The sequence below is a fragment of the Lynx rufus genome, unplaced genomic scaffold (genome assembly GCF_022079265.1).
Source record: "Lynx rufus isolate CCGP_SWC_20201006 ecotype Redwood Valley unplaced genomic scaffold, mLynRuf1.p SCAF_1, whole genome shotgun sequence".
Taxonomy (NCBI): domain Eukaryota; kingdom Metazoa; phylum Chordata; class Mammalia; order Carnivora; family Felidae; genus Lynx; species Lynx rufus.
In genome coordinates this window covers 15572271-15599478 of record NW_025814823.1, presented here as the reverse complement: position 1 = coordinate 15599478, position 27208 = coordinate 15572271, and the positions used below count along the sequence as shown (strand labels likewise).

General features: G+C 41.7%; 1 protein-coding gene across 2 annotated transcripts; it reads left to right on the top strand.

Moving 5' to 3' along the window:
- Positions 1–375: 375 nt before the first annotated feature.
- Positions 376–26874, top strand: SMAD9 (SMAD family member 9). 2 transcript variants are annotated; one of them, XM_047076378.1, is made up of 6 exons: positions 376–863; positions 8091–8348; positions 12175–12285; positions 13784–14005; positions 20752–21008; positions 26641–26874. In XM_047076378.1, exons 1-6 carry the CDS (start codon positions 452–454, stop codon positions 26782–26784), a joined length of 1404 nt encoding a protein of 467 aa, XP_046932334.1. In that variant the 5' UTR covers positions 376–451; the 3' UTR covers positions 26785–26874. The 2 variants fall into 2 exon arrangements, with proteins under 2 accessions (XP_046932334.1, XP_046932365.1); XM_047076409.1 differs by lacking the exon at positions 12175–12285.
- Positions 26875–27208: the final 334 nt, after the last annotated feature.

Below are 27208 nucleotides of genomic sequence, written 5' to 3'. Positions count from 1 at the left end.
AGAATCACCAAGACTTGGGTCAGGGGATAATGGAGAAGGAAGAGCCAAAGATGACTAAGAGTTTTCAAGTCCAAAACATTTGAAGTGTATTTTCTTCCTTATATCCAACCTTTAATTTTTTTCTGAAAATTATCCTGATTAAGCTGATTGGAGTGTATTTTTCTTGTTTTTCAGACTTGGCCAGCCTATTCTAGGACCTAGCAGAAAGTCAACACAGTTCCCAGCCTGAATCGGTCAGTTACTTCCAGAAGAAAAGGAAGACCTGTGACATCCCTGGAGAGTTTGTACCTGTGACAACCCTGGAGAGTTTGTACCTGTGACATCCCTGCAGAGTTTGTACCTATGACATCCCTGGAGAGTTACTTGCTGCATACTTCCCTCAGGCCCTGCAGGCAATAAAGGGCTATCTGTCCAGGTCCTCTTTGCACTGGACACCTGCAGTTCACCTCTTATGCACTCCAGCACCCCCATCAGCTCCCTCTTCTCCTTCACCAGCCCGGCAGTGAAGAGACTGCTAGGCTGGAAGCAAGGAGATGAAGAGGAAAAGTGGGCAGAGAAGGCAGTAGACTCTTTAGTAAAGAAATTAAAGAAGAAGAAAGGAGCCATGGATGAGCTGGAGAGGGCCCTCAGCTGCCCGGGGCAGCCCAGCAAATGCGTTACAATTCCCAGGTCCCTGGATGGGCGGCTGCAGGTGTCCCACCGCAAGGGGTTGCCCCATGTCATTTACTGCCGAGTGTGGCGCTGGCCTGATCTCCAGTCTCACCACGAGTTGAAGCCGCTGGAGTGCTGTGAGTTCCCATTCGGATCCAAGCAGAAAGAGGTGTGCATTAACCCCTACCACTATCGCCGGGTGGAGACTCCAGGTGAGATTTTCTTCCTGATGTCATGGTTTATCTTTAAAGTTAAGGAGTCTTGTCCCACTTGAAGAGGAGTGATGGGGCATCAGCAAGACAAGCCCCGCCCCCCACCCCACCTCACCAAAGGAAAAGGAAGAGGGGAGGTTCAAATCCAAGGAAGTAATCCAAACTTTTGCAGTCAGAAAAATCTAGAAAGAAGGTGCTTCCAGTATACATAGACGTTTTGTGAGATTTTGAAAAATGAATTTTTGTTTTGATGTATTTTGCAGTTGTCATCATGTTTTTCCAGTTCTTGGAGGTCTTTGAAGGTATTAATATGGCCTTGCTATGAACATGAACATCCTGGGGCACCCTGGTGTCTCAGTCAGTTAAGTGTCTGACTCTTGATTTTGGCTCAGGTCACAATTTCACGGTTCGTAAGATCGAGCCCCAAGTCAGGCTGTGCATTGGCAGTGTGGAGCCTGCTAGGGAATCTTTCTCTCTCTTTCTCTGCTTCACCTCTGTTCATTCACTCTCTCTCTCTCAAAATAAATAAACTTAAAAAAAAAAAAAAAGGAACATCCTCCTTTCTATCCTCTCTCCCTCAATGAAACCGAACTAAACTAAAGGAGGTTTTTGCTGCCACTTTCCCCAAGCTCAGGTGCATGGAAGTATCTCGTATCTGGGTCTGAAAACAGCCAGTGGAAGAATTGCTAGAAATCCTTTTAGGACTGAAAGCAACAGGGGCTGGGAAAGATTCGCAGTTGTTCTTAAATATGGCTTCCATACTGTTCTAAAACTCTTCATGTACCCATATGTGTGTGTGGGGGGGTACATATATTTCACCCCCTTTATGAAGTCTGATGTTTGCCCTTGTCCTTCACACTGGCTGTAGCAGTTTGACTACACTTCTCTTTGGATAGAGTGTTCCTTTGGCTATAGGGCTGCAGTTTTCATAGGAGCTTCCTCTCCCTGACTGGCCACCTGTCTCATTCCGGGAGACCAGAGGGCTGGCACATGAGCTCTGCCAAGTGGCCCATGTCCATTAAAAGATGGGTGTGTCTAGGGGCACCTGGGTGGCTCAGTCGGTTGAGTGTCCAACTTAAGCTCAGGTTGTGATCTCACGGTTCATGAGTTCAAGCCCCAAGTTGGGCTCTCTGCTGTCAACATGGAGCCTGGAGCCTGCTTCACATCCTCTGTCCCCTTTTCTCTGCCTCTCGTCCCCTGTTGGTACTCTCTCTGTCTGTCTCTCTCTTTCAAAAATACATAAACAAAAAAAAAAGAAAAAAGAGAGAGAGAGGTGGTTGTGTCTAAGTAGGCCTGGCGTTAACCTTACAGCGGTACTAGGAAGTGCCCAGCCTACAGTGGTTTGAGTTAGGCCACCTTTCAGGCTCCAAAATCTTGCCATCGTGTTGTATAACTATAGTCAGGGAAGTCACTGCCTGCGTGTGGATGCTTCTCACAGTTTCCTCATCCTGGGATTGAGTGAATCTCTGTAGAAGACTGTTGAGAAAGCCCTGGAGAATCTGACATGTTTTCACTAGATCATATAGGTCTTAGCTTTCTTCCCTTCTTTCCTTCCTCTCTCTCTGGGCTCTTTCTGTATACCAAAAAAAAAAAAAAAAAAAAAAGCCATTCAGGTCCAAGTTTATGACAATGACTTGATTCTTTTTTGCTTGTTTGTTTCAAAGATATGAGTTACAGTAAGCACTCAAAGTATACCTGATGAAAAAAATGTTCATTAAGAAATCATTTCTCTCCTCTGGGCTGATGGCTCGGAGCCTGGAGCCTGTTTCCGATTCTGTGTCTCCCTCTCTCTCTGCCCCTCCCCCGTTCATGCTCTGTCTCTCTCTGTCCCAAAAATAAATAAAAAACGTTGAAAAAAAAATTTTTAAAAAAAAGGGGCGCCTGGGTGGCGCAGTCGGTTAAGCGTCCGACTTCAGCCAGGTCACGATCTCGCGGTCCGTGAGTTCGAGCCCCGCGTCAGGCTCTGGGCTGATGGCTCGGAGCCTGGAGCCTGTTTCAGATTCTGTGTCTCCCTCTCTCTCTGCCCCTCTCCCATTCATGCTCTGTCTCTCTCTGTCCCAAAAATAAAAATAAAAACGTTGAAAAAAAAAATTTAAAAAAAGAAATCATTTCTCTCTTCCTGAGTAATGGAGTTGTAAAATGTACATTGCAAGAAGTTATCTGGCTCATTGTCTCTGGCTTTCCTTTTGAATACTAGAAAACCTAAGTTTAAAGCCTTATTTGGTGTTTTAGTTTATGTAAGGTTCTTTTAGAAATATTAATGCAAGGGGCGCTTGGGTGGCTTCGTAGGCTTTGTCAGTTAAGCATCGGACTTCAGCTCAGGTCATAATCTCATGGTGCTTGAGTTCAAGCCCCGTAGAGGGCTTTCTGCTGACAGCTTGGAGCCTGGAGCCTGCTTTGGATTCTGTGTCTCCCTCTCTCTGTGCCCCTCCCCTGATCATGCTCTGTTTCTCTCAGTCTTTCAAAAATAAACATTAAAAAAAAAAGAAATGTTAAATGTAAATATTTTTACATATGGCAGGTAGATTTCATATTATTATATTTTAGGTTTGACTTCCCAAAATGAAAGATGGGTAGATATAATATTAATTTTAAGGTAATATTTAAGCTACACAGGATTTTTTATTCCTAACTTTGATGTTTTTTATTAGAAAAAGCAGATTTTACATCTAGCTTTCTGGTCGTGTTTAAAGTAAATATTTTGAGAACAGTGAGAATGCTAATGTTAGGCAAGTTTATTGGGTTCCTAATTATCATAAAGCTTAAGTTTTTCATTTGAAATCTCATTTTCTTGACTCCCTCATTTTAGGAACATTGAGGGCTACACTCAAGATTTTCTTTTTACTCACACAACCACTTAAATCATCTATTTAAATGCTTTTCAAACTACCTGTAGTGAAGGACCAGTTTTTAATTTTTAAATTTCCAACCCTTCAAATATCAATACTTCTGTAATACAAATGAATTGCCAGGCAAATGAACATTTAAGAAGACTTACCAAATGCGAGCTCAGTTTTGTTTTTGTTTTTGTTTTACTCTTCATTTCAACAGATATAAAATTGCTCTGTCAAATTGCTGTTCAAATTTTAAACCTTAACTCTCAGTTTCAATACTGCACCTTCATCGACTGGTACCCAGCAGTTAGTACGAGTGTCATTAGTACTCAAACCTCACTTTGCATGGCTGGAGTTTAGTAGAAGCCATGCGAAAAGTGTTTTTGCAGCGTGTGGTGATTTTACTCCATGCGACTGGAGCTTATTTCAGGAGTACAATTTCTTCTTGACTGAAAGTACCCATATATCAAAACCACATGACTCTTGAAAAAGATAAAAAGCTTTTCTCAGCTCTGCTTTGTACATAACCCATATACACAGTAACTCCTGCCACTTTTGCCCCCTTGTAATGCTTAGTTGTTAAGACAGTGTGGTATTTGGGGTGCATCAGTGGCTCAGTCGGTTAAGCGTCAGACTTTGGTTCAGGTCATGATCTCACGGTTCTTGAGTTCAAGCCCTGTGTGGGGCTCTGTGCTGACAGCTCAGAACCTGGAGCCTGCTTCAAATCCTGTGTCTCCCTCTCTCTCTGCCCATCCTCTGCTCACATTCTGTCGCTGTCTGTCTCTTAAAAAATAAATAAATAAATAAATAAGACAGACAGTGTGGTATTTAAAAGATGGCATAAAATTGAACCACTGTCTGTAATCTCACTGTGTCATATTTGTAAGCAGCAGTTGTGATCTAGAAATAGAATTTAGTAATTAGGAATAACTATTACTATGGGTTGAATGTTTATGTACCCCTCCCCACCAATTCACATGTTGAAAATCTAATGCCTAAGGTGATATCAGGAGATGGGAGCTTTAGGAGATGATTTGGTCACGAAGAAAGACCCTTATGAATGGGATTAGTGCTCTTCTAAAGGAGGCCTCAGAGAAATCCCTTATACCTTTCCACCTTATGAGGACCCAGATGATCAGAATATGTAGCTTGGGAGATAACTTTCCCCAGAATCTGACCATGCTACACCCTGATCTTGGACTTCCCAGCCTCTAGGACTGTGAGGAATAAATTTTTATTGTTTATAAGCTACCCAGTTTATGGTATTTCTGTTATAACAGTCCAAATGGACTAAGACAGCTATGTTTTGAGTGAAAGTGTTTAAAAATACGATCAGTGTAAATCTAAGGTAAACTAGCCAGTCAAGCTGAATAACACCAGAATGATACCATTGGTTTTCTTTACAAAAATTTTCGTCCAGATGGTAAAAACACATTATCAAGGCATTTGTCTCATTAAAGGAGGACGAACCCTCTGTTTTTTTCTTTTGGTGCCTCCGATCTTTGGCCTACGAAGAAATTGAATTTTCTGTATTCAGGGGGTGTGAGGCCACTCAAAAAAGAAAAGTGAGTGTTTATTTGAACCTTGTTATCATTGTGATGAAGAAACGTCATTGCAAAAGAAGCCATATACCATTTACTCTGTCGGGCCCTCACTTTCAGACAACTCATGGAGAAAGTCATCTTCTCCTGCGTATTCATGGAACACATAAAAGGAAGTTTAATGGCTTATCATTCAGCTCATTTTTTGAATGATGATGCCATTGGGTGCCCTGTAATGTCATAAAACAGTATATGCACATATTGGCTTTTAAAGGAGGAAGAAATAATTTGTTTCTCTGCACCCTCGACTGTTGTGGTTTAGTTTAAGACTTTTCATTTACCTGTTAGGGTTTATTTTCTACATGTAGAACGAAAAAGTGTTGCTTGCTAAGAAAGACATAGATGTTTTATGGTGGATAAGTGGTAGGCTTTGTGATTGATGTTATTTTATTGCTATTATTGTTGTTTGTTTATTCTGAAACATTTACCCTTTAAAAAATTGTTTTAGGGGCGCCTGGGTGGCTTGGTCGGTTAAGCGTCCGACTTCGGCTCAGGTCATGGTCTCACGGTCCGTGAGTTCGAGCCCCGCGTCGGGCTCTGTGCTGACAGCTCAGAGCCTGGAGCCTGTTTCCGATTCTGTGTCTCCCTCTCTCTCTGCCCCTCCCCTGTTCATGCTCTGTCTCTCTCTGTCTCAAAAATGAATAAACGTTAAAAAAAATAAAAAAAAATTGTTTTAATGTTTATTTTTTATTAAAAAAATTTTTTTAATGTTATTATTTATTTTTGAGACAGAGAGAGACAGAGCATGAACAGCAGAGGGGCAGAGAGAGGGAGAGACACAGAATCTGAAGCAGGCTCCAGGCTCTGAGCTGTCAGCACAGAGCCTGATGCAGGGCTCGAACTCACGGAGTGTGAGATCATGACCTAAGCTGAAGTCGGATGCTTAACCGATTGAGCCACCCAGCACCCCTGTTTATTTAGTTTTTAGAGAGAGCACAAGTGAGGGGAGGGCAGAGGGAGAGGGAGACACAGAACCTGAAGCAGGCTCCAGGGTTTGAGCCGTGAGCACAGAGTCTGACACGGGGCTCAAACCCACAAACTGTGAGATCATGACCTGGGCCAAAGTTGGAAGGAAGCTTAACCGACTGAGCTACCCAGGTGCCCCCAGAATATTTACTTGTTTATGAAAGTTTTTATCAATATTTGCGTATGGTAACGAATCAATAGTGTGATTAAAAACAAGAGCTACCACATCCATCTCCAGAAACAACTTCTTTTAATCATTATTGGTTAGTTCTTTTGCTAGTTCCTTCCATTATTACCAAAAATTATGGAGATAACTCTAGATAATATACACCTAGACAATGTTTACACGTTGATTCCTAAAAATTGTGGAAGTAATTCTATATGATATGCTTATAAATCTATTTCTGAATTTATCACCTTTAGAAATTTCATTAACTAATACAAAAGATGAGGATTTAGCTAATTTATATTAACTTCTCTCTTTTTTTCTTCTTTTTAAATCTTTGATATCTACATTTTAGTTTATGATTTATTTTTTGGCTACTGTATTGGTTTCCATCATGGGATCTTGTGGTAAGAATTATTTTCCCTTAGAAGAGCCTTGGTCCATTGCTTTCTAGTGTCCAGCATTGGTGATGGGAAACCAATAGTCAATTCAGTTCTCATGTCTTCATAGGTGGCTTTGAGGTGATCCTCTAGGAACCCTTAGAATATTCCATTTGCCCTTCGATGTTTGAAATTCAAGGTGGTATGACCAAGTCTGGATCTCTTTTTGTTAACTGGGTTGTGTATTCTACGGCTCTTTTCAATGTGATGACATAGATCCTTCTTTAGCTCTGGGAGATTTTCTTCTGTTATTTCTTTGATCACTTCCTCCCTCTGTTTTTTCTGCTTCTCTTTCTGGAACTTATGTTGGTCAGAGGCTGTACTCAACACCATTTACTGACAACTGCCAGGTGTTGTGACACTGCAGAAATCAATAGGAACTAGGAAAACCTGGATAATGTTTGCCTTTGAGAACTGCATCCATTCCTAATTGTTTGTATAGAATCAGGATCAAAAATACTTTTGTTTTTCAAGTATGGAATTCAGAAGAAACACACATGGGGCTTTATTTATAAGTTCTCTTATTTCTGCTTATCTCTTACTTCTATAACTCTCTGTTTATCTTTTACTTAATGATTTTTAGTTACCTTTAAATCTTTCTGGTAAAGACAAGTAGAATTTTTTTTTCTTTTCTTTTCTTTTTTTTTTTTTTTTACTTTAGCAGTACCACTGAGCCTAAAATTTAGGCTGGCCATCTGAATAATTCAACATGGTATCTGAGGGAAAAAAAACTCTGAGGATCACTTAGAAACCAATTTTGCCTTAAAAAAATAACCACTTTATGGGCAAAATTAAAGGAAGACACAAGCAATTAGATCTGCAGATGGCCACATAATAGGGCAGCTCTGGTAATTTATGTGGTAGGACTGAATAGACAGTCTCTTTAGAGTGCTGACATCAGAATGATTCTCCTCTAAACTGGTTTTTTGTTTGTTGTTGTTGTTTTTTACTGTGATACTCTGTTTAATACTCAGTTTGCAATAAGAGTGTTTAAGCGTTAAACTTTGGTGTTCAGCTTGTTTCACAAGCTCACTTTCTGGGAAAAGATGGGACCTTAACTGACAGGTCTACAGCAAGCACAAAGAATGGTGGATGGATAGTTCCCAGAAAACAGAGTTGTCTTAGCAAAAATGGACAGATACAAACAGCAAGCGTCCACCGGGTTTTGTGCCGACGAGCCAACGTTCGAGTCTAACCCGCTGGTTCCTTTCTCGTCCTAGTGCTGCCTCCGGTGCTCGTGCCAAGACATAGTGAATATAACCCCCAGCTCAGCCTCCTGGCCAAGTTCCGCAGTGCCTCCCTCCACAGCGAGCCTCTCATGCCACACAATGCCACCTATCCCGACTCCTTCCAGCAGCCTCCGTGCCCTGCGTTCCCTCCCTCGCCTGGGCACGTGTTCTCACAGTCCCCGTGCACCGCCGGCTACCCTCACTCCCCAGGAAGCCCCTCCGAGCCAGAGAGCCCCTATCAACACTCAGGTCAGTAAAAGCTGCAGTCGGTCGGGGCGCCTGGGTAGCTCAGTCGGTTGAGCGTCCGACTTCAGCTCAGGGTCACGATCTCGCGGTCCATGGGTTCGGGCCCCGCGTCGGGCTCTGGGCTGATGGCTCGGAGCCTGCTTTGGATTCTGTGTCTTCCTCTCTCTCTGCCCCTCCCCCGTTGATGCTCTGTCTCTCTCTGTCTCAAAGATGAATAAATGTTAAAAAAAAATTAAAAAAAAATTTAAAAAAAAGCTGCAGTCAGTCTCCAAAGAGCCTGACCCAGCACAGTTATTCACGGTGGGGCCGTCATCATCATAATCACTGGCTACTGATGTTCATATGGAGCTTTACAGTTTGTGTGGCAATCTCCTGTGGGCCACTAGACCCTGCCCCTTCTAAGATCAGGGCCATTTGGGAGCATTTGTTCTGGAGCTGCAACATCTCTTTGCTCTGATTTCTGGTTCTAATCCTCTGGGAACGCTCAGAAACGAAATGGCTTTTTTTTAAAGGTCGCAGAATTGAGATAATAAAATACTTCACTGACTGAAGCAGGAAGACTTGGCCTGAGGGCAAGAAACGTGAGAGGTCCATGCTTGGCCTCTTCTTTGCATAACTTCACCGGGGCAGTGTCAGGCCTCACCTCACCAGCGTGTCCTCCCTTTGTGTTGTGTGAAGCCAGCACAGCATCTTGAAGACAGACTTACTCAGTAAACATTTGCTGAACTGAAGAAGCCTACGTAAGGGAGAGGGAGTGTGCATGCCCTGGGCAAAAGAGAGAATCAAGCACGTTGTCATAATTGCACATGCTACCATGGCTATAAAGTGGGTCTAAGTTAGATAATGATGAAGAGGTTTACATGCACCTCATGAGTGTGAGGTAGATCATATCCCGAGGAACAAGTTCTTAAAGGCATGAATAGATTCATTTGGTGCTAGATGTTATGATCTGCCTCATTCATTTGTTCATATATTCATTTATTTAAGAGAGATTTATTGAACTTTTATTACATAAAGCATTGCTTAGGGAGCTGAAAGGAGAATTAAAAGATCGGTAAAAATTGTCCCTATCCTCACAGAACTTATAAAATGTGGGAAGACAGGAAAGGAGTTGCCCTTCCTTTCTGAGTTATTCAGTTCTTCCTTTTGCCCCCTCAACAATACAGCTACTATTTTCATATACGTTTACTATTTCATTTAACACACTACATTGTATAATTCCTTCTGGGTCTATTTCCCCCATTCAGCTGTCAGTCATCTTCTCTTTTATATGTGTAGCACAGGCGCTAAAACACAGTAGTCGCTCATTCGTTGGTTACAGAGAAAATGGACCACCACACAGGCATTTGGAACACAGGGCTAGTGCTCGGGGTTATAGATATAGATGTTATTGAGTCAGTAAGTAATTACTGAGTGCCTAAAAAGTGCCAGGCACTGTGCTACTGCTACAGGTACGATGATGATTGATTATGACTGTAGTCTCTGATTTTTAAGAGGTAATGGCTGTTGAGAACAATCATGGTCTCAGTAATGCCTGAGCGAGTAACTATAAGGACTTGAACTAAGGGAGGTATATGGGGATGGAAAGAAGACAATGAATTTGAGGAGGTGAACTCAGTAGGGATTGATGTGGGGCAAGACCCTGGGAGGAAGCTCAGGGGTCATCCACACAGACTGGAAGGAGATGGCTGCTGTCTTACAAGAGGCTGGATTCACAGAGAAAGAGACACAACAGGAAGAGAAGTCATTTGAGGACAGAGCCATGGTTAAGAGAAAGGAGGATAATTATGTCACCAACACGTATTTACATAAAATGTATCTGCACTGTAAAGATTGCCTGCACTGACGTTGTCTTCCTGAATTGGTGGGACTAGCAGGTTGATATTTTCCCTCTTCCTACCCATGAAAGATGGACCTCAGCACCTTTGCAGAAGCTGCTTAGTTTTTAGGGAGGGAATGGCTCTTTTCATTTCGGAGAAAACAATTCTTTTCTGAATGATTAACAGCAAAATGCAACCTGAATAACAGATCCACAGATAAGTGAGACTAAAAGGAAATCTTGAAATTCACTGGTTCAGCCCCTTAATTTTTTTTATACCAGCTTTATGGAGATATAGTTCATACATCGTAGAGTTCACACACTTAAAATGTGGCACTTAATGGTTTTTCATATCTTAATTTTTTAAAGCTGTGGTAAAATATATATCACATAAAATTTGCCATTTTAACCATTTTTAAGTGTGCAATATCGTGGCATTAAGTACATTCATAGTTGTGTGCTACCATTACCAGTGTCTATTTCCGTAATTTTTTCATCGACCTGACAGGAAATTTGTATCCATTAAGCAGTAGCTCCCGATTCTCTTCCTCTTCCTTCCTCCAGCCCCTGGTAACTTTCAACCCACTTCTTATCTTGATGAATTTGCTTATTCTAGGTACCTCACAGAAGTGGAATCATATGCTATCTGCCTTTTTTGTGTCTGCCTTATTTCAGTTAGCATAGTGTTTTCATAGTTTAGGTTGTATCCTGTGTCAGTTACTTCATTTTTGTGACAGCAGTATTCCATTGAATGGATATACCACATTAAAAAAAAAATCCATTTGTTGGTTGATGGATGTTTGGGTTATTTCCACCTTTTGGCTAGTGTGAGTGCTGTTGTATACACTGGCATGCAAGCATCTGCTTGAGTCCCTGCTTTCAGCTCCTTTGGGCATATGCCTAGGAGTGGATATGGTGATAGGGTAACTATGTTCAACCTGTATTTTATAGATAGACCCAGTCAAGGACCTACAAAAGGGCCACCTTGCTTTATGACTTTTCCTATAAACAGAGTCAGCGTTTATTTTCTCACAAGGAAATGATTTATCCACGGTTGGACGATGTGGCATGCACTGGGAACTGCCATCAGTGCCTGTAAACATACATGTCTTCATCTAGCCATTGACCTGCAGACTCAGAATTTCTGAGAAATCTGCATCTTTTAACTAGAGTTTCACTGGCAATTTTATGCACACTTTAAGCGTGGGAACTACTGGAATGGACAAAATTCAATTCAACAAAGGCAGACTGAGTCAACTTTTCATGCCACTGCACTCCATCCACCCCTAACAAAACAAGACTATTCTGAACTGACATTAGGAATGTATACAGGAGGAATCAGTTATTCTGATGTTCTCACTGAAAGGTTCTTCCTCTGCTGCAGGAGTTTTTATTGTGTTGTGAATTAATTTCTGATAAGATATTATCTACTGAATGCACACCCATTTGCCTAACCCTGATCACTGTCCAATTATAGAACTGATATTTGGGGAGAAGAGCTCCTCTCAGCATGCCTTGGGGCACAGGTTATAATCAGGTTTCAACTGTTCTGCATTTGGGGGAGCAGATTTGGAACTATCTCAGAGAAAGACCATCTCTGTGGCCATTGTACAATCCATGGCAACAGAGGAATTGAAAATTAAGCTCACTTCAAAGAAGGTTTAGCTTTCTGCTTTGAAAGTCAGACAGCAGACTCTTCTGCCATTGCAAAAGCTAGGAGAATAGCTCCTAGCTTTGAAAATCTTATCCTACATTCGTCGGAACTTATAACTCATAGATAACTCCTAAGTGAGAGGGAAAACTAATCAGCCGTTTTGTGAGGATGTCTGGACAACCGATTTCTTCTATGTGACACTCACAATGTCCTGCAGAATAGCCTTATTATATTATTGCCCGTCTTTAGCAATAACGCTATCCACCAAGCCCTGGAGTTTCACAGCAAGAAAGGTTGGATCTGTCTTTGTGCAGTTTATCAGTTTGACATTCCTCTGTTTTACTGCTTTCTTTTAGCTGACACACCACCCCCGCCTTATCATGCCACAGAAGCCCCAGGGACCCAGAATGGCCGACCTGTAGATGCCACAGCTGATAGTCATTTAGTGCTGTCAGTGCCTAATGGAGGTAAATTTGTAGATGAACAGCTAAATGTAGCTGTTTTCCAAGAGCATTTCCTATTACCCCACAACAAAACAAATCCAAAAACAAAATGAAATGTGCTAGCCTGCTATTTCACATGTGTTTTAAGGGGCAGAAACCATGGCTGTGCATTTTAACTTTGGCATTCCTCAATACCGTAGAGTGAATGTTTGTTTATCAGCCCGGTTACTAGAGTAAGTTAATTTTTTATTTTAACCTAACATTTAGATGTTTGTAGTTCTGGATGTTGAGTACAGGAAGTGGTATTTAAGTTAGCAATTTTGCTCCAGTTGTGTTTATACTATAGTTTTGTCATGGGGTCTTTGATTTGGCTTAGAGGGGTGCCCTTACAAATATATGTAAATATGTAAATAGGGTTTTTGCAGGATTTTATCTGTTTCCTATAATGAGCTGGATAAACGTTGCTCAATTTTCACGTTCACATAAACCACATGGCGATCTTCTGTAAGTGCAGGTTTTGATTCTGTAAATCCGGGGTGGCATCCAAGAACCGGCATTCCTAGCAAGCTCCCAGGCGATGCACAAGCTGTAGTTCCAGGAACCACACTGGGTGGAGAGGGTGTAAGGGAGCTTAGTGTTTAAAGTCGGCCAGGGTGAAGTCTTCTATAAGTAAAGGCCCTTTTGTAAATCAGATAATAACCCCCTAATTTATGTTTCAAAAATTTATGTTTTAGTGCATATAGGAACACACTGTAGATGTAAGACTAACTAGGATATTCAAAGAGAAGAGAGCTAATATAATCACTAAAAAAGGTGGAGAAAGTGGCAAAGAATTAGCACTCTGAACTGTGGTTGGTTACTGGCAACTTAATTAGCTTTGAAAAGTTTCGCATAACATTCTTGGATTTCCTAATGAAACATACAGCTGTCTTTAAAATAGTTTATGCCATAAATAACTAAGTACTCCATGTGTACACATCAGAGAATGTGAGTCTATATAGAAGTTTTTTTTTCTTTCTTCAGTAATTTAAATTCCTATCTGGAGTTTTGATTCAGCTTTTATTATATCCAAATTATTATTTTTCATTTTTAGTTTGTTAGGAAATGATACTCTTGTCACAGGGACTCAGTTTGGTACAGTGACAGTAATATGCTATCATTCACACATAAAGAGGAGGTGACCTGCCACCATCCTTGGAGCTGTTTCCTTTAGGGGCGATGGAATTGACATTGATCTGTTCATATTGTTGTCAGGCCCCCTCAATACTTATAAATATGATTACAAATGCTCTAACCATGGGAGAGTCACAAGGACTGTGGCCTCTGTGCCACGTGTGTTAACTAGAGGAGCTAACTACAATAGCTTCTGTCAAGTGACAGGTTTGTAAAGATCACAAAGAGCATCCTTGTCTCACAGCCACCTTTCTGGTTGACAGCATTAATGTAAGTTTCCAGGTGGAATCGTGAGATGGGAAGCCAGGCATGACAGTGGTGATGTGCTCTCTCGTTCTTTTTCTTGCAGACTTTCGACCAGTTTGCTACGAGGAACCACAGCACTGGTGCTCTGTTGCGTACTATGAACTGAACAACCGAGTTGGGGAGACGTTCCAGGCCTCCTCCCGAAGCGTGCTTATAGATGGATTCACAGACCCTTCAAATAACAGGAACAGATTCTGTCTTGGACTTCTTTCTAACGTAAACAGAAACTCAACAATAGAAAACACCAGGAGACACATAGGAAAGGGTAAAAGCAAATATGTAATTCCTATATTCTTCTGAGCTAAAACATGGGACAGGAACAAGCCACATACTGGCCACATAACCTAGCAGGTTGGTCCTAGGCTGTTGAGCTGGGAGAAAACAGCTAGGCTTTCAGGGTCTTAGTCTCTCTACTTCTAGGGTCAGCACAGCATCTTTTGGAGAGTGGCATAGGTTAAATATTATGAAGACAAACAAGATGGTAAATATGAAGGCAGGATGAAATTATTGAAGGGAAGTATCATGAATTATTTTCAAATTGCCTAAAGATGCAAAATAAGAGGAATTCTGGCTTGGTGATTATATATATCAGGTAAAGTGACCTTTGGAGACTTAGAAGTGAGGTAGTGAAAATCACGACCTGTTTATGTTTGGGAACCTTTGGCAGCAATTGGCGGTCTCCTGTGGCCAGGCATTGTTACGAAGCAGATGGGCACAGGCTTCACTGGGGTCTGGCCAGTGGTGCTTTGAAGCCTGTCTCATAACCATGATCTACGGTAGCAAATCCTACCCGAGTGTGAGGCCTGGTTGCAGATCTTTAAATCATTTTCTTTATATTAGAATAGTTGGTAGCGTTTAATACCTGGTTGTCCACTGTCATGTCGGACTACTGTGGATTCACAGGCATACAGAACCTTTAGAGTCATTTTATCTTTTCTCTCTCCCTCCAGCCCTTAGACCACTTCAGCAAGGTAGCCACAAGCCTTTTCTTTCAGATTTCCAGAGGAGATTGATTATTGTACTCGATGATCATTCTAAATATTCTTTCTAACATACCCCCTAAATTTCTTCTGTCATAGGAAACCTATACTCTGTTGATTAGAAACAGGTTGAATTTATTCATTGATGTTGACTCTCATGGTGATATTTATGTTTGTTTATATCCTGTATTTTTCCATAGTGGCTTTGAGGTGGCATAAGGGAAAACTTCGCAGTGAAATGATAAATGAAAAATAGAAAATCAGAAACTGGGGGCTGAGGGTGGCAGGGAAGGAGAATATAGCTAAAGGTGACCACTGTAATTGTGATTAAAATTTTGCTCTAGGTTTCCTAACAGGGAGGTCAAAACAAGGAAACACAACCGTACTGTAATTTTTATCGTAAAGGAGGAAGCATAGCCATTCTTTCCCTTTGACTAAATTCTTAAATAAATTTGTCAGATACTGCGGTTTTACTTTCAAGTGATTTTTATAAGAATCTCCAAGTGAAATCGAGAGGCAGAACATTAAAACATTGTGGAGCTGTGTGCTGAGGAGCTTTGCACATTGGTCTGTGTATTAGACTTCAGACTTATGCTGCTGCCACTTGATCCAAAGATAGACTTCAGATATTAAAGGAGTGTTGTATACCTTCTGGGAGCCCTTCCGAAAGTAGCTTGCTTAAGGTGCTGCTGCTGCAGACATGGAGAGTTGAGGTTCTGCATTATTGCCTGAGAGCTAATCCCCAGGTTAAGAAGCCATAGGAAAAAGGGCTAGGATGGATGGATGGCCTTTTATGGAAGCCAGAGAGTCTGTCTAAGTGCTGATTGGCTGGAAGGGCTAGGATGGATGGCCTTTTATGGAAGCCATAAAGTCTGTGTAAGTGCTGATTGGATGGAAGGGCACTCCACCCTCATGTGGTCTCCAATGCAGAGTCAGAGTCTTCTCAGAAAGCTGTTTGGAAGTGCTTTAATGTGGAAAAAAAACCCACCTTTTCTTAGAGGAGTTAATAAGTCATATTATAAAGCATGGTACACACACACAAAGTTGTCTTAGAATTAAAAAAAAAAATTTTAACATTTATTTATTTTTGAGAAAGAGAGAGAGAGAGAACCAGAGCATGATTCGGGGAGGGGCTGAGAGGGAGACACAGAATCTGAAGCAGGCTCCAGGCTCTGAGCTGTCAGCACAGAGCCTGACACGGGACTCAAGCCCACGAGCTGTGAGATCATGACCCGAGCCAAAGTCGGACGCTTAACTGACTGAGCCACCCAGGTGCCCCAGAATATTTTTAAAGGAAGAGCTATCAGTCTTCTGTGAGGTCCAAGGACTGTTTCTCAGGTGCTCCCTTGGATTATTTGTTTCTGAGCAGCAGGCTTCCTAGAGCACCAGCCCGAATAAATTTGGAGCAAAATGCCCACCTAGATTAGTGAATAAGTTAACTTTTTCTATGGAGTTAATTAATAGAGACACTTAGATTTCAGAGATAGGCATTCATCTTACAAATATTTGTTGAGCATCTGTTCTTAGCCAGATTATTCCATCATTAGGGATGTAACAGTTGTAAACAAAACAAAAACAGAAAATCCTGCTTTCATGGGTTACCTATTATAACTAAGGAAAGACAGAGAAGAAATAATGGTATGTTTAATGATTAGAGAAAAACACAGGAGAGGAAGAAAATGGGGAGAGCATGTTTTAATGCAGAGTGGGGTAGCCAGGGAAGACTTTCCTAACAAGGTGACATTTGAACAGAAAGGGAAAGAGGGAATTAGCTACATGGAGGGGGAACTTTCAAAGCAGAGGGAACAGCAGGGGCAAAGGCCCTGAAGCCTACCTGGTATATTGTAAGGAACATCAGGGAAGCCACAGTGAGTGGGCCAAGATGAGTAGTAAGGGAATGGGGAATCTTTGAAGAGGAGGAGGGGAAAGGACCAGGTTGCAGTGACCTTGAGGCCATTTTAAGTGCTTTAGCTTTGACTCTGCATAAAATAGGAAGATAGATTTAAGTCGAGATCTGAATTTTCAACTGATCCCCTGGCTATTATAATAAAATTAAACTGTTAGTAGGGGAAGGGTGAAAGGTTTAAAAAACACATGTGAAAGAGAAGCCTGAAAGGTATATAGCAAATGTTAGCTTTGATTGTAGCTGAGTTTTAGTCTCTGCATCTCTGTATTTTCTAAATTTTCTCTAGTGGGCTTTCCTGATCGTGGAAGGATGTGGTGGGAAGGGGGTGTGGGGGGAGGTGGGATGTGGCATGTAAGGGCATGCCAGGATTGCTGCAGTAGTGTGGCCCAGCCCGGCAGAGTGGCTGAGTGTGAGTACTGACCTGGGCCATTCAGTGTCGGCCAAACAGGTGTGATGAACCTGTTTGTTCATCATATCGTCCAAAGAGACTTCCAGTCTTCAAATACGGATTTGGGGGACTGACGTTGCTACCAGCCCAGAGATGGCTTTGTGTGAATTAGAAGTCCCTTTCTCAAGAGAAGCTACTGCCGTCTTCTGGAGTAGCTTTATAATGATTACCTAGATCTTAAAAGGCTACGAGGCACACCCTGGATTGTGGAGTGCACAGCTGCAGGCACAGTCCAATGGAGGGCCTATCCTCTGAACCAAAGCCCTAGCGTGGATCTGGAAATCTGTGTTCTTATATTATTATTTTCTGATCATACATTAAAACATTTTGTTTTATTTTGGAAAATTCCAAACATCTACAAAAGTGGACAGATCGCGTAGTGAATATTCATAGCACCATCTCTAGCTTCAATAATGATTCGCATTCTGTGCATTTTTTCTTCTATCCCTCCACGATAGTTTTGCAAGAGTATTCAAAAAAATTTTTAGTATTTATTCATTTTTGAGAAAGCATGAGCAGGGGGCGGGGTGCAGAGAGAGACGGACGGAGGATCCAAAGAGGGCTCTGTGCTGACGACAGCAAGCCTGATGCAGGGCTCAGACTCAGGAACTGTGAGATGATGACCTGAGCCAAAGTCAGACACTCAATCTACTCAGCTACCCAGGCACCCCTTGCAAGAGTATTTTAAAATAAATCTCAGATTTCATATCCTTTCTCCACAGATTTAAGTATATATATGCATATATATATATGGATACATATATATATGCATATATATGTATATATATACATATGTGTATGTATATACATATGTGTGTATATACATATGTGTGTATATACATATGTGTATGTACGTGTGTGTATATACGTATGTATATACATATATATCTATATAAGGGGTTTCTAAAAGTACCATTATTACACCCAGAAATATGCACTTTCTTAAAGCTCCAGATGATTGTGATATTCAGCTAGGTTGCTAAAATGGTGTGCAGACGAGAGGGTAACAAAGGCAAGGGGATGATCAATTACAAAACCAAGGGAACCTTCTCACCAACCTACGCACCTTCCTCTCAGTCTTACCTGTTATTTCCCTGTCATTCAAGACTATGGAAGAAGACCAAAAGGGAACACTCTTGCAATCTGACTTAGCAGACCCAAATCAAACCCAAGGTGTCTCTCTCTGGTCCTAAGTAACCACAACACAGGACTCCACACTCCTTCATCTCCTAAAATGTGGGCGGCAGTCACACAGAAGTGGGAAACTCAGATAAAGAGAGATGCAGCCCGAGAGAAAATGCTGGAAGAGCTTGCCTGGGGAGCACATTGCCTGGCTCCTCTTTGTCATCTCAGGATGCATTTTCTTTGGGCATTTATCCTTTTTGCTCGTTGTTCTCTGTGGAGATTTTGAATCTAATACATGTGGTTTAAAGCCCCTGTTTTGGCCTATCAGGTGGATGCAAATAAAATGAGTTGCCTACTTAACTTTTCCTTGGATGCCCCTCTCTAACCAAAACCCAGCCTCCTTCACACTGGCATTGAAATCCACCCTTGCCTGCTGCTCAGAGCTGACTCAGGCCTCCACGTGCTAATTCCATGGGCTCTGGCCCCTTTTTGCTCAGGATGCTAAACTACCACCTGCCTGCCCAGGCTCTTCTCTGCTTTCCTTACTCTGGCAACGGTGCTGTGGTTGCAGGTAATACTTTAACAGGATTGAAAATCATCCCCTAAATAAAGACCAGAGTCAGATAACAAAAAGTCCGATCTATTTTACTTAGTAGGTTCTGGGAAGATTACAAATTTGAAGGTCATTCAACTCAAATACATACTAAATACTTAGCAGTCTCCGCTGGCTCTTTCCCCACTGGTTCACCCTCTTCTGAGAAAACCACAACCACTCCAGAGGTAGGCCTTCCCCCCAGGGAGCTCACAGGGGCTGGTAAAGGAAGTCTGCTTGTATTTGCCCCTGCCTCACCCCCATGTCCATGCAGCCAGGTAACTGTGTCCCAGCCAGTTGGGACCTTCCTGCCCTACTATTCACGGCCTGGGCCATTGGTGCCAGATCCCAGGCTGTTCAGGGACTGTGAGAAGAGACATGAGAAAGAAAAGGGAGTGAGAGCTGAGAAAAAAGGAGAGGGGCCAGCCCGAGGTGGAGAGAAGGGGAACCCTGGCCTGAACATCAAATACTTTAGCTTTATGACTCCACATCGGTGTCTCCAGTGCTATGGCTGGAATGCGTAGTACTGAAAAACATTCTTTTCTAAAATTGTATTAAGGGAAAGGAGATGGGAAAAGGAAACTAAATATGATGGAAGGCAGTCACAACTAATGCACGGTCACCTCAAGTGCTGCTTAGAACCTGACAGGCACTGAGCAGCTCACTGCCTCTGTGATGTTTCCTCGGTGCACAGCTGTGCAGAATCCCCCAGGCTTCTCTAGATTATATCATTTAAAAATCTGTATTTGCAGTTTGAAGAGATCCAAAGTATATCACTCTAGGTGTATTCTGGACCGTTTATATGAACACCTTGTGACTGCACAGCGATTGTGTTTACAGTCACATTGACACCTAATGCTGGAGAATTGTGTTTCTGCTGAAAGGCTGGAAAAACCATTCTGGTATTTAACATTCACTAGACTTGAACTTCTTCATTTCATCTAACCCCAGTCGCTTGCTATATACGCATTTATGTTATGTCTTTAACCCAGATACTTGGAGGGAAAGAATCAGCTCAGCTTTAATTTGGAATAAAAATTAGCCTGGGAAGCACCAATCTCAGGATGCTGTCTTGCTTTGTTAAGTACAAGAATGTGAAGGAAAAAAAAAAAAAGTACAAGAATGTGAGATAGAGTAGCATAACTCACATTTTTATTGTGAGTCTTTATATCTGAAAAAGGTGGCAAGGATTTCCTTGTTCCCAAGTAAAATATAGGCATTATTTCTGTGATCTATAATAGTAGGTGAAAAGTTAAAAAAAATTAATATTTATTTTTATTTTTGAGAGAGAAAGAGCAGGGAGAAGGGCAGAGAGAGAGGGAGACACAGAATCTGAAGCAGGTTCTAGGCTCGGAGCTGTCAGCACAGAGCCCGACGCGGGGCTTGAACTCACAAACCTGAGGCAAAGTCGGATGTTCAACCGACTGAGCCACCCAGCACCCTGAGAGCTTACTTTTAGAGTGAATAATGGGGTGCCTGGGTGTAAGCATTCAACTTGGGCTCAGGTCATGATCTCACAGTTTGTGGTTTTGAGCCCCACCTCGGCCTCTGTGCTGACAGCTTAGAGCCTGGATCCTACTTCAGTTTCTGTGTCTCCCTCTGTCTCTGCCCCTCCCCTGCTTGTGCTCTGTCTCTCTCTCTCCCAAAAATGAGTAAACATTAAAAAATAAATAAAAAATAATAGAGTGGATAAGCATGAGCACGAGATCGAGAGTGACAGACAGAGGAGTACAGGAGAGTCTCCACAATCATTGTAAACATGGGTTGCCATCCACTTTTAAATGGACTTGTGGGAAAAAACCCACAAGCATGGAGGTCACGCTTCATACTGTGGTTGTGGTGATATTAAAATTAATTTCGCAACAGACCGTCACACACCTTGACGTTGCAATGAGAAGGGGATGGTGTTAATCCTAAACTACTGGTACTGCTGCTTGAGGACGCCATTTTTACCTTGTAGGCGTGCATTTATACTATGTTGGGGGAGAGGTGTATGCCGAGTGTGTGAGTGACAGCAGCATCTTCGTGCAGAGCCGGAACTGCAACTATCAGCATGGCTTCCACCCGGCCACCGTCTGCAAGATCCCCAGTGGCTGCAGTCTCAAGATCTTCAACAACCAGCTCTTTGCTCAGCTGCTGGCTCAGTCAGTTCACCACGGATTTGAAGTCGTCTATGAGTTAACTAAGATGTGCACTATCCGGATGAGCTTTGTTAAGGTAAGGAGCGCTTGCTTTCACGTGTTAAGGTAGAAAGTGAAAAACTAAATAAAACAAGCCAAAATGCATTCTTTGGGTGATGTGGTAGCTCTCCAGCCAGTTCAAGTAGACAACAGAGTTTTTTGGGGCGTTTTTTGGAACTCTGTTCAGTTGTTTTTAGGAAGAGCTCCTCTATGAGTATCAACTCTCTTGTTTAGCAGTTACAAGAAAATTCTTAGACATGTTAGTTTTGGGGGCGCCTGGGTGGCTCAGTTGGTTGAGCGTCCCACTTTGGCTCAGGTCATGATCTCATCGTTCGTGGGTTTGAGCCCCGCATTGGTCTCTGTGCTGACAGCTCAGGGCCTGGAGCCTGCTTTGGATTCTGTGTCTCCCTCTCTATCTCTGTCCCTACCCTGCTTGTGCTTAAAAAAAAGTAAATAAATAAACATTTTAAAAATGATAGTTTTGAAAGAAGGACAAGTTAAGGTAGTTATCTGATTTTTTTTTTCATCTCTCAAATTGCTGCGCACTATTGTCTCTCAATAAATGTTGAATTTATCTGAATTAAGTAAACTAACTCTTAGGCCAACAGAGGAGATAATATTTATAACTAAGCTACAAAATAGGCAGTACTGGTTCTAATACAAGCTAGTGTACAATAAGTTGCTATTATAAAAGCATAAACAAATTGGGATAGAAATATTATGGCGGGAATGATTAACTCAGAGAGAAGTAGATGTTCTGTGTATGAGTATTCGTTGAATGTTTCTTGAATTAGGTCTTACTCATGTTGTTGTGAAGGTTGGAGAACTGAGGAAGTTACTTCATGGGAAGGACACAGCTGGGTTTGCACCCTGATGCCAAACACTCCAGTGTCACCAGAGTGTCACCACCTGCTGTTTCATCTTGTGCAGAGTACTGGTGAATAATTCTAATATTACAAAATAGGAGTGTGTTTATCACACTAACTGGGTATATGTGACATAGTTTTCACATTGTTGCATACCCATCCAAGAAATCAGTATGGTTTTTTCCAGGTTTTTTGGTTTGTTTTTTAAATGTTTATTTATTTTGAGAGAGAGGGAGGGGCAGGAAGAGAGGGAGAGAGAGAATCCCAAGCAGGATCCTCACTGTCAGAGGAGAGCCCGACTCGGTGCTTGAACCCACAAACTGTGAGATCATGACCTGAGCCGAAATCAAGAGTGGGACACTTGACCTACTGGGCCACCCAGGTGTCCCATTTCAGGTGTTTTCAAAGTAAAATTTATTAATCCTTTAAAATTACCAGGAAAAATAGTTGTCCTATTTTTCTATAAATCTATTTTTATTGTATTTGTAATTTTAGTAATTATTTTAAAAAACAACAATCAAGAATATAGTTTGCAATGGAAAAAATGGATTTTTGAAATTATTTCTTTCATGATGACAAAGCAGTTTTATTCAAATTTACTGTTAAGTTTTAAAAGCATTTTTATACTGTAAAACAATTAGCAAATACCTGGAAATCTTTTCAGACGTTCTGATGCTTTAGAGCCAGCAGAGGGCATTAAATCGCCATGAACGTACAGTCCATTTTACTCTTAGTTGTTTTTTCCGGGTCCATGTTTTTAAAATTAGGATGAAATGCCAGTACATCAGAGGTAATTATTTCACTGTAGTATAAGTTTGCACAGAAATCTGATTGTCCTAAGGTCAGCTAGATGTATCTCATAAAGCTATACAATTCACAGAAAACAGTTAAGTAATATTGCAAATACAACAACAGATGACTAGGTTAAAAGAAATTTAAATGTGTAAGGAAAAAATGTGTAAGTATGTGAGGTGATGGATGTTAACTAAGTTTGTTGTGGTGATCATCTCGCAATATATGCATATATCCAATCATCATGTTGTACACCTAAAACTAACACAGTGTATATCAATTGTATGTCAACAAAACTGTGGGGGGCAGATAATACAAATAAAAATAATGTAAAATACTTTGTTACTAATTACATATTGATTATGTATTAATATGATAATATCAGATATATTGTGTTGAATAAAACACATTATTAAAATTTAAAAAATATAAGAAATTAAAGAGGACTAAACACTGGTAGCTACCAATGAGGGGTGACGGGCTAGATCATCTTTAGCTCTGATTTTTACTGATTCTAGGACTCATTCAGTCAGTCAGTGAGATATTATTGAGCTCCTACCTTGTGCTGCAGCAGGCACTATTCTAGGCATTGGGATACATCAGTGATTACTCAAAATCTCTGTCCTCATGGAATCAACATTCCAGTAGGGAGAGACTGGCAATAAACAACAGCTATAATAAAGAACTTGCATGGAAAGAGAAACATAGAGCAGGGTATGGAGAACTGGGAGTACTGGAGTACGGGGAGTTTGCAAATTTTGAAAAGGTGGGCAGAGTGGGCCTCATTGGGGACTTAAAGGAGGTAAAGGAGTTAAATCATGAGGGTATCTGGAGAGGAAGTGGTAGACGCAGAGGGAAGGGCAAACCCTACAGCAAGAGCATGGCCTGACATTTGTAGGAACCAGGAGGCCAGGGTGCCTAGAGTGTGAGTGGGGAGCTGGGGGGTGAGATCAGAGCAGTGATAGGGAACCGGATCAGTGCTTTGGAAGCCACTGTAAGGATTTCACCTTTTACTCTAACAAGATGGGGAGCCCCTGAAGGGATTCGAGCAGAGGATTTCGTGATCTGACTTATATATTTAAAGGATCACTATAGTTGCCGTGTGAATTGCAAATATCGTGTAAGCAAGAATGGAAGCAGAGAGACCAGCTAAGAGGCCATTGCACTGTTCAGTTGAGAGATGACCATCGCTCCCACTAGGAGTGTTATGGAAGAAGTTGTAAGAAGGGGAAGGATTCTGAGTTATGGAGGTGACTCTGTGTGAGTTCTGAGAAAGGAGGAGTTAGAAAGATGATCCCTCCACCCGGGACGGAGAAGATTTAGACACAAGATAAAGAGTTCAGTTTTAGTGAGAGAAACTTTGCACTGACACACATCCCGGTGGAAGTGCTGAACAGACAGTTAGAGGTATGAGTCAGGATTTAGGGAGAGAGGGCTGGGCTGCAGATGTCAATGTAGGAATTGTCAGCATATGCACGGTATCTGTCCATGAGCCCGAGTGGAAATGCGAGTTGTTTGAGTTTAACCGAGAAGATCAGGGGTCCTAGGACAGGGCCCTGGGACACTTCCACCTTAAAAGAGAAAGAACCAGAAAAGAAAACTGAGAAAGATTAACCAATGTAGAAGTAAAACCAAGAAAGTAAGGTGCTCTTTAAACCAAAAGAAGAACGTATATTGAGGAGGAGAGAGGACAAACCAAATCACATGCTGCCCAAGTGACATGAAGACTGAGAGCTGGTCATTAATTTTAGCATGTAAAGGGTTTTTTTTAATCTTTTTTTTTCATGTTTATTAATTTATTTTGAGAGAGAGAAAAAGAGTGAGCTGGGGAGGGGCAAAGAGGCTCCAAGCTGTCAGCACAGAGCCTGATGCAGGGCTTGATCCCACGACTGTGAGATCATGACCTGAGCCACAATCAAGAGTCAGACGCTTAACTGACTGAGCCAACCAGGTGCCCCATTTTTTTTAAATCTTAACAGGAACAGTTTTGTTGAAGGCTGGGGTTGAAATGCTGATCAGAATGGAATTAAGAGAGAACGGAAGGAGAGGAACTGATACAGCCAGTTCGGACAGCTAGAAAGGGGGTCAAAGGTATAGGGCAGTAAGTGGTGGGAGTGGTTAGGGCCAAGAGAAGTATGTTGAAGACGGGAGATATTTCATCATATTCCTATGTTGATAGGAATGATCCAGCAGAAAACAAAATATTATAGGAGAGAATGGGGAGATTTCCTGGAATGATGTCTTTGGGAAGGCATTTGAGTCTTCTGCACAACTGGATGGACTGGCTTATTTGGAAACACAGATAATCTGTGGTGAGAGGTAGAAAGGCTGAGTATGTTCGTGCAAGTGCTGTGGAAACCCTTCTGATTGCTTCATTCTGGTTAAAATAAAAAAGAAGATAGTCATTCTCAAGTAGACGGGGGAGTAGGTATTAGGTTGTAGGAAAAAGGACAAGAGTGAGCAGTCATTTGGGGTGTGGGAGGTAGTGGGAGAGCACAGGGACTGGGGGAGTGTCATTTGATTGCCAGGTGGCATCACAGGGGCACTTGAGGCTTGTGGTCTCGAATGTAAAGTGTGATCAGGCAGCATGGTTGTGTTGAAATCCAAGTTTTTTTAACCTACAGATAGTCACTGTTCCCAATAAGAGTAATTTGTGATCTCTCTTCATTTAAAAAAAATAACTTTTTACTAGTATATAACATCTAGAGAAAAAATACACAAATTTATTTTTTCTTTACTTTTACTCTCTTTCCTATGAATGGTAATAAGTGGGAAATTGCCAAAAAGTGAGCCAAAAAAGAGAGAGAGGAGAAACAGGCTTTTTAACCAACCCTTGAATCATCAAGAACACCCTCAGTTCTCTCTTCACAGTTTTCAGATCCAGTCACTGGTCTGCAGTGAGCATCTGTTTTGTGCAAAACACTGTGTTCAGCAGTAAGGGGTGGAACATAAGGTCAGGCTCCTTCCCTTGTGGAAGAGAAAATGATTTGCCGGTGTTTCTGACGTGACTAGAGACCAGACCATCTCTAGGTCTGTGTATTTAGTTGTGAGCCTAGAGGCGATCTTTGATTTGGACTCATCTTAGGGTGTCTGGTTGATGCAGAAGTTGTTCTGTACTTACAGGAAGGTCGAGTGCACATTCTCTCAGGTGTCAGGAGCGGCTCTGGTGTGTGGGCTCTGTGTGCACTGAGGCCTGTCTGTCTCACACCTCTGCAGGCTGACCATAAAGTCTGGCACCGTTACTCTTGGCTCTATTTTTTTTTAATATAATTTATTGTCAAGTTGGCTAACATACAGTGTATAAAATGTGCTCTTGGCTTGGGGAATAGATTCCTGTGATTCATCACTTCCATGCAGCATCCAGTGCTCATCCCAGCAGGTGCCCTCCTCAATGCCCATCACCCATTTTCCCCTCTCCACAGCACCCCACATGAACCCTCAGTTTGTTCTCTGTATTTAACTGTCTCTTATGGTTTGTGTCCCTCACTCTCTGTAACTATTTTTTCCCCTTCCCTTCCCCCATGGTCTTCTGTTAAGTTTCTCAAGTTTCATATATGAGTGAAAACATATGATATGAAAACATATGTCTTTCTCTGACTGACTTATTTCACTTAGCATGATACCCTCCAGTTCCATCCACATTGCTGCAAATGGCAGGATTTCATTCTTTCTCATTGTCAAATAGTATTTCATTGTATATATAAACCACATCTTCTTTATCCATTCGTCAGTCGATGGATATTTGGGCTCTTTCCATAATTTGGCTATTGTTGAAAGTGCTGCTATAAACATTGGGGGTACAAGTGCCCCTATGAATCAGCACTCCTGTATCCTTTGGATAAATTCCTAGTAGTGCTATTGCTGGGTCATAGGGTAGTTCTATTTTTAAGTTTTTGAGGAACCTCCACACTGTTTTCCAGAGCGGCTGCACCAGTTTGCATTCCCACCAACAGTACATGAGGGTTTCCATTTCTCCACATCCTCACTCTTGGCTCTCTTCTTGCTTTACAGGGCTGGGGAGCTGAGTATCATCGCCAAGATGTCACAAGCACCCCCTGCTGGATTGAGATTCATCTTCATGGACCACTGCAGTGGTTGGACAAAGTTCTGACTCAGATGGGCTCTCCACATAACCCAATCTCTTCGGTGTCTTAACAGTCAGTCATGACTTCATCGACATTTCTAGAGCATAGATGCTATTGCAGGCAGTGGCTTACACCATTTCAGATTTGCAACTAACTGAAGTTTCCAAGTACATATGTAAATACATATAATATATACTATTCATATTTTTTATCACCAGTTCTTTTGTGCTTTCTAGTTAAACCTGATGCCAGTACAACATGATTAGAAAAGCAGGTTTTTCGTGCCTGTGCTATAATAATAGGAAGCAGCTTCTTTTGTGGGCTGGGTGGTAACAAATGAAGGCAACTGTGTCAATAGTATTTGAAAAGTGCTGGCAGAATAAAAGACAGCTTTAGTCAGCCGTGTCATTATAAGGCATGTTGGGTGGCCTACCAGAAAAATATCAAAACTGTTTATATATTAAGAGTCAGGGTACTAGCAGCACTAGAGAAAT

What these genes read in the sequence shown, in the direction of transcription:
- SMAD9 (XM_047076378.1), top strand. Translation starts at nt 452, where the DNA reads ATGCACTCCAGCACCCCCATCAGCTCCCTCTTCTCCTTCACCAGCCCG. An exon ending in GAGCCCCTATCAACACTCAG is followed by an intron (nt 8,349 to 12,174) that starts GTCAGTAAAAGC and finishes GCTTTCTTTTAG; the next exon opens with CTGACACACCACCCCCGCCT. An exon ending in CAGGAGACACATAGGAAAGG is followed by an intron (nt 14,006 to 20,751) that starts GTAAAAGCAAAT and finishes TTTACCTTGTAG; the next exon opens with GCGTGCATTTATACTATGTT.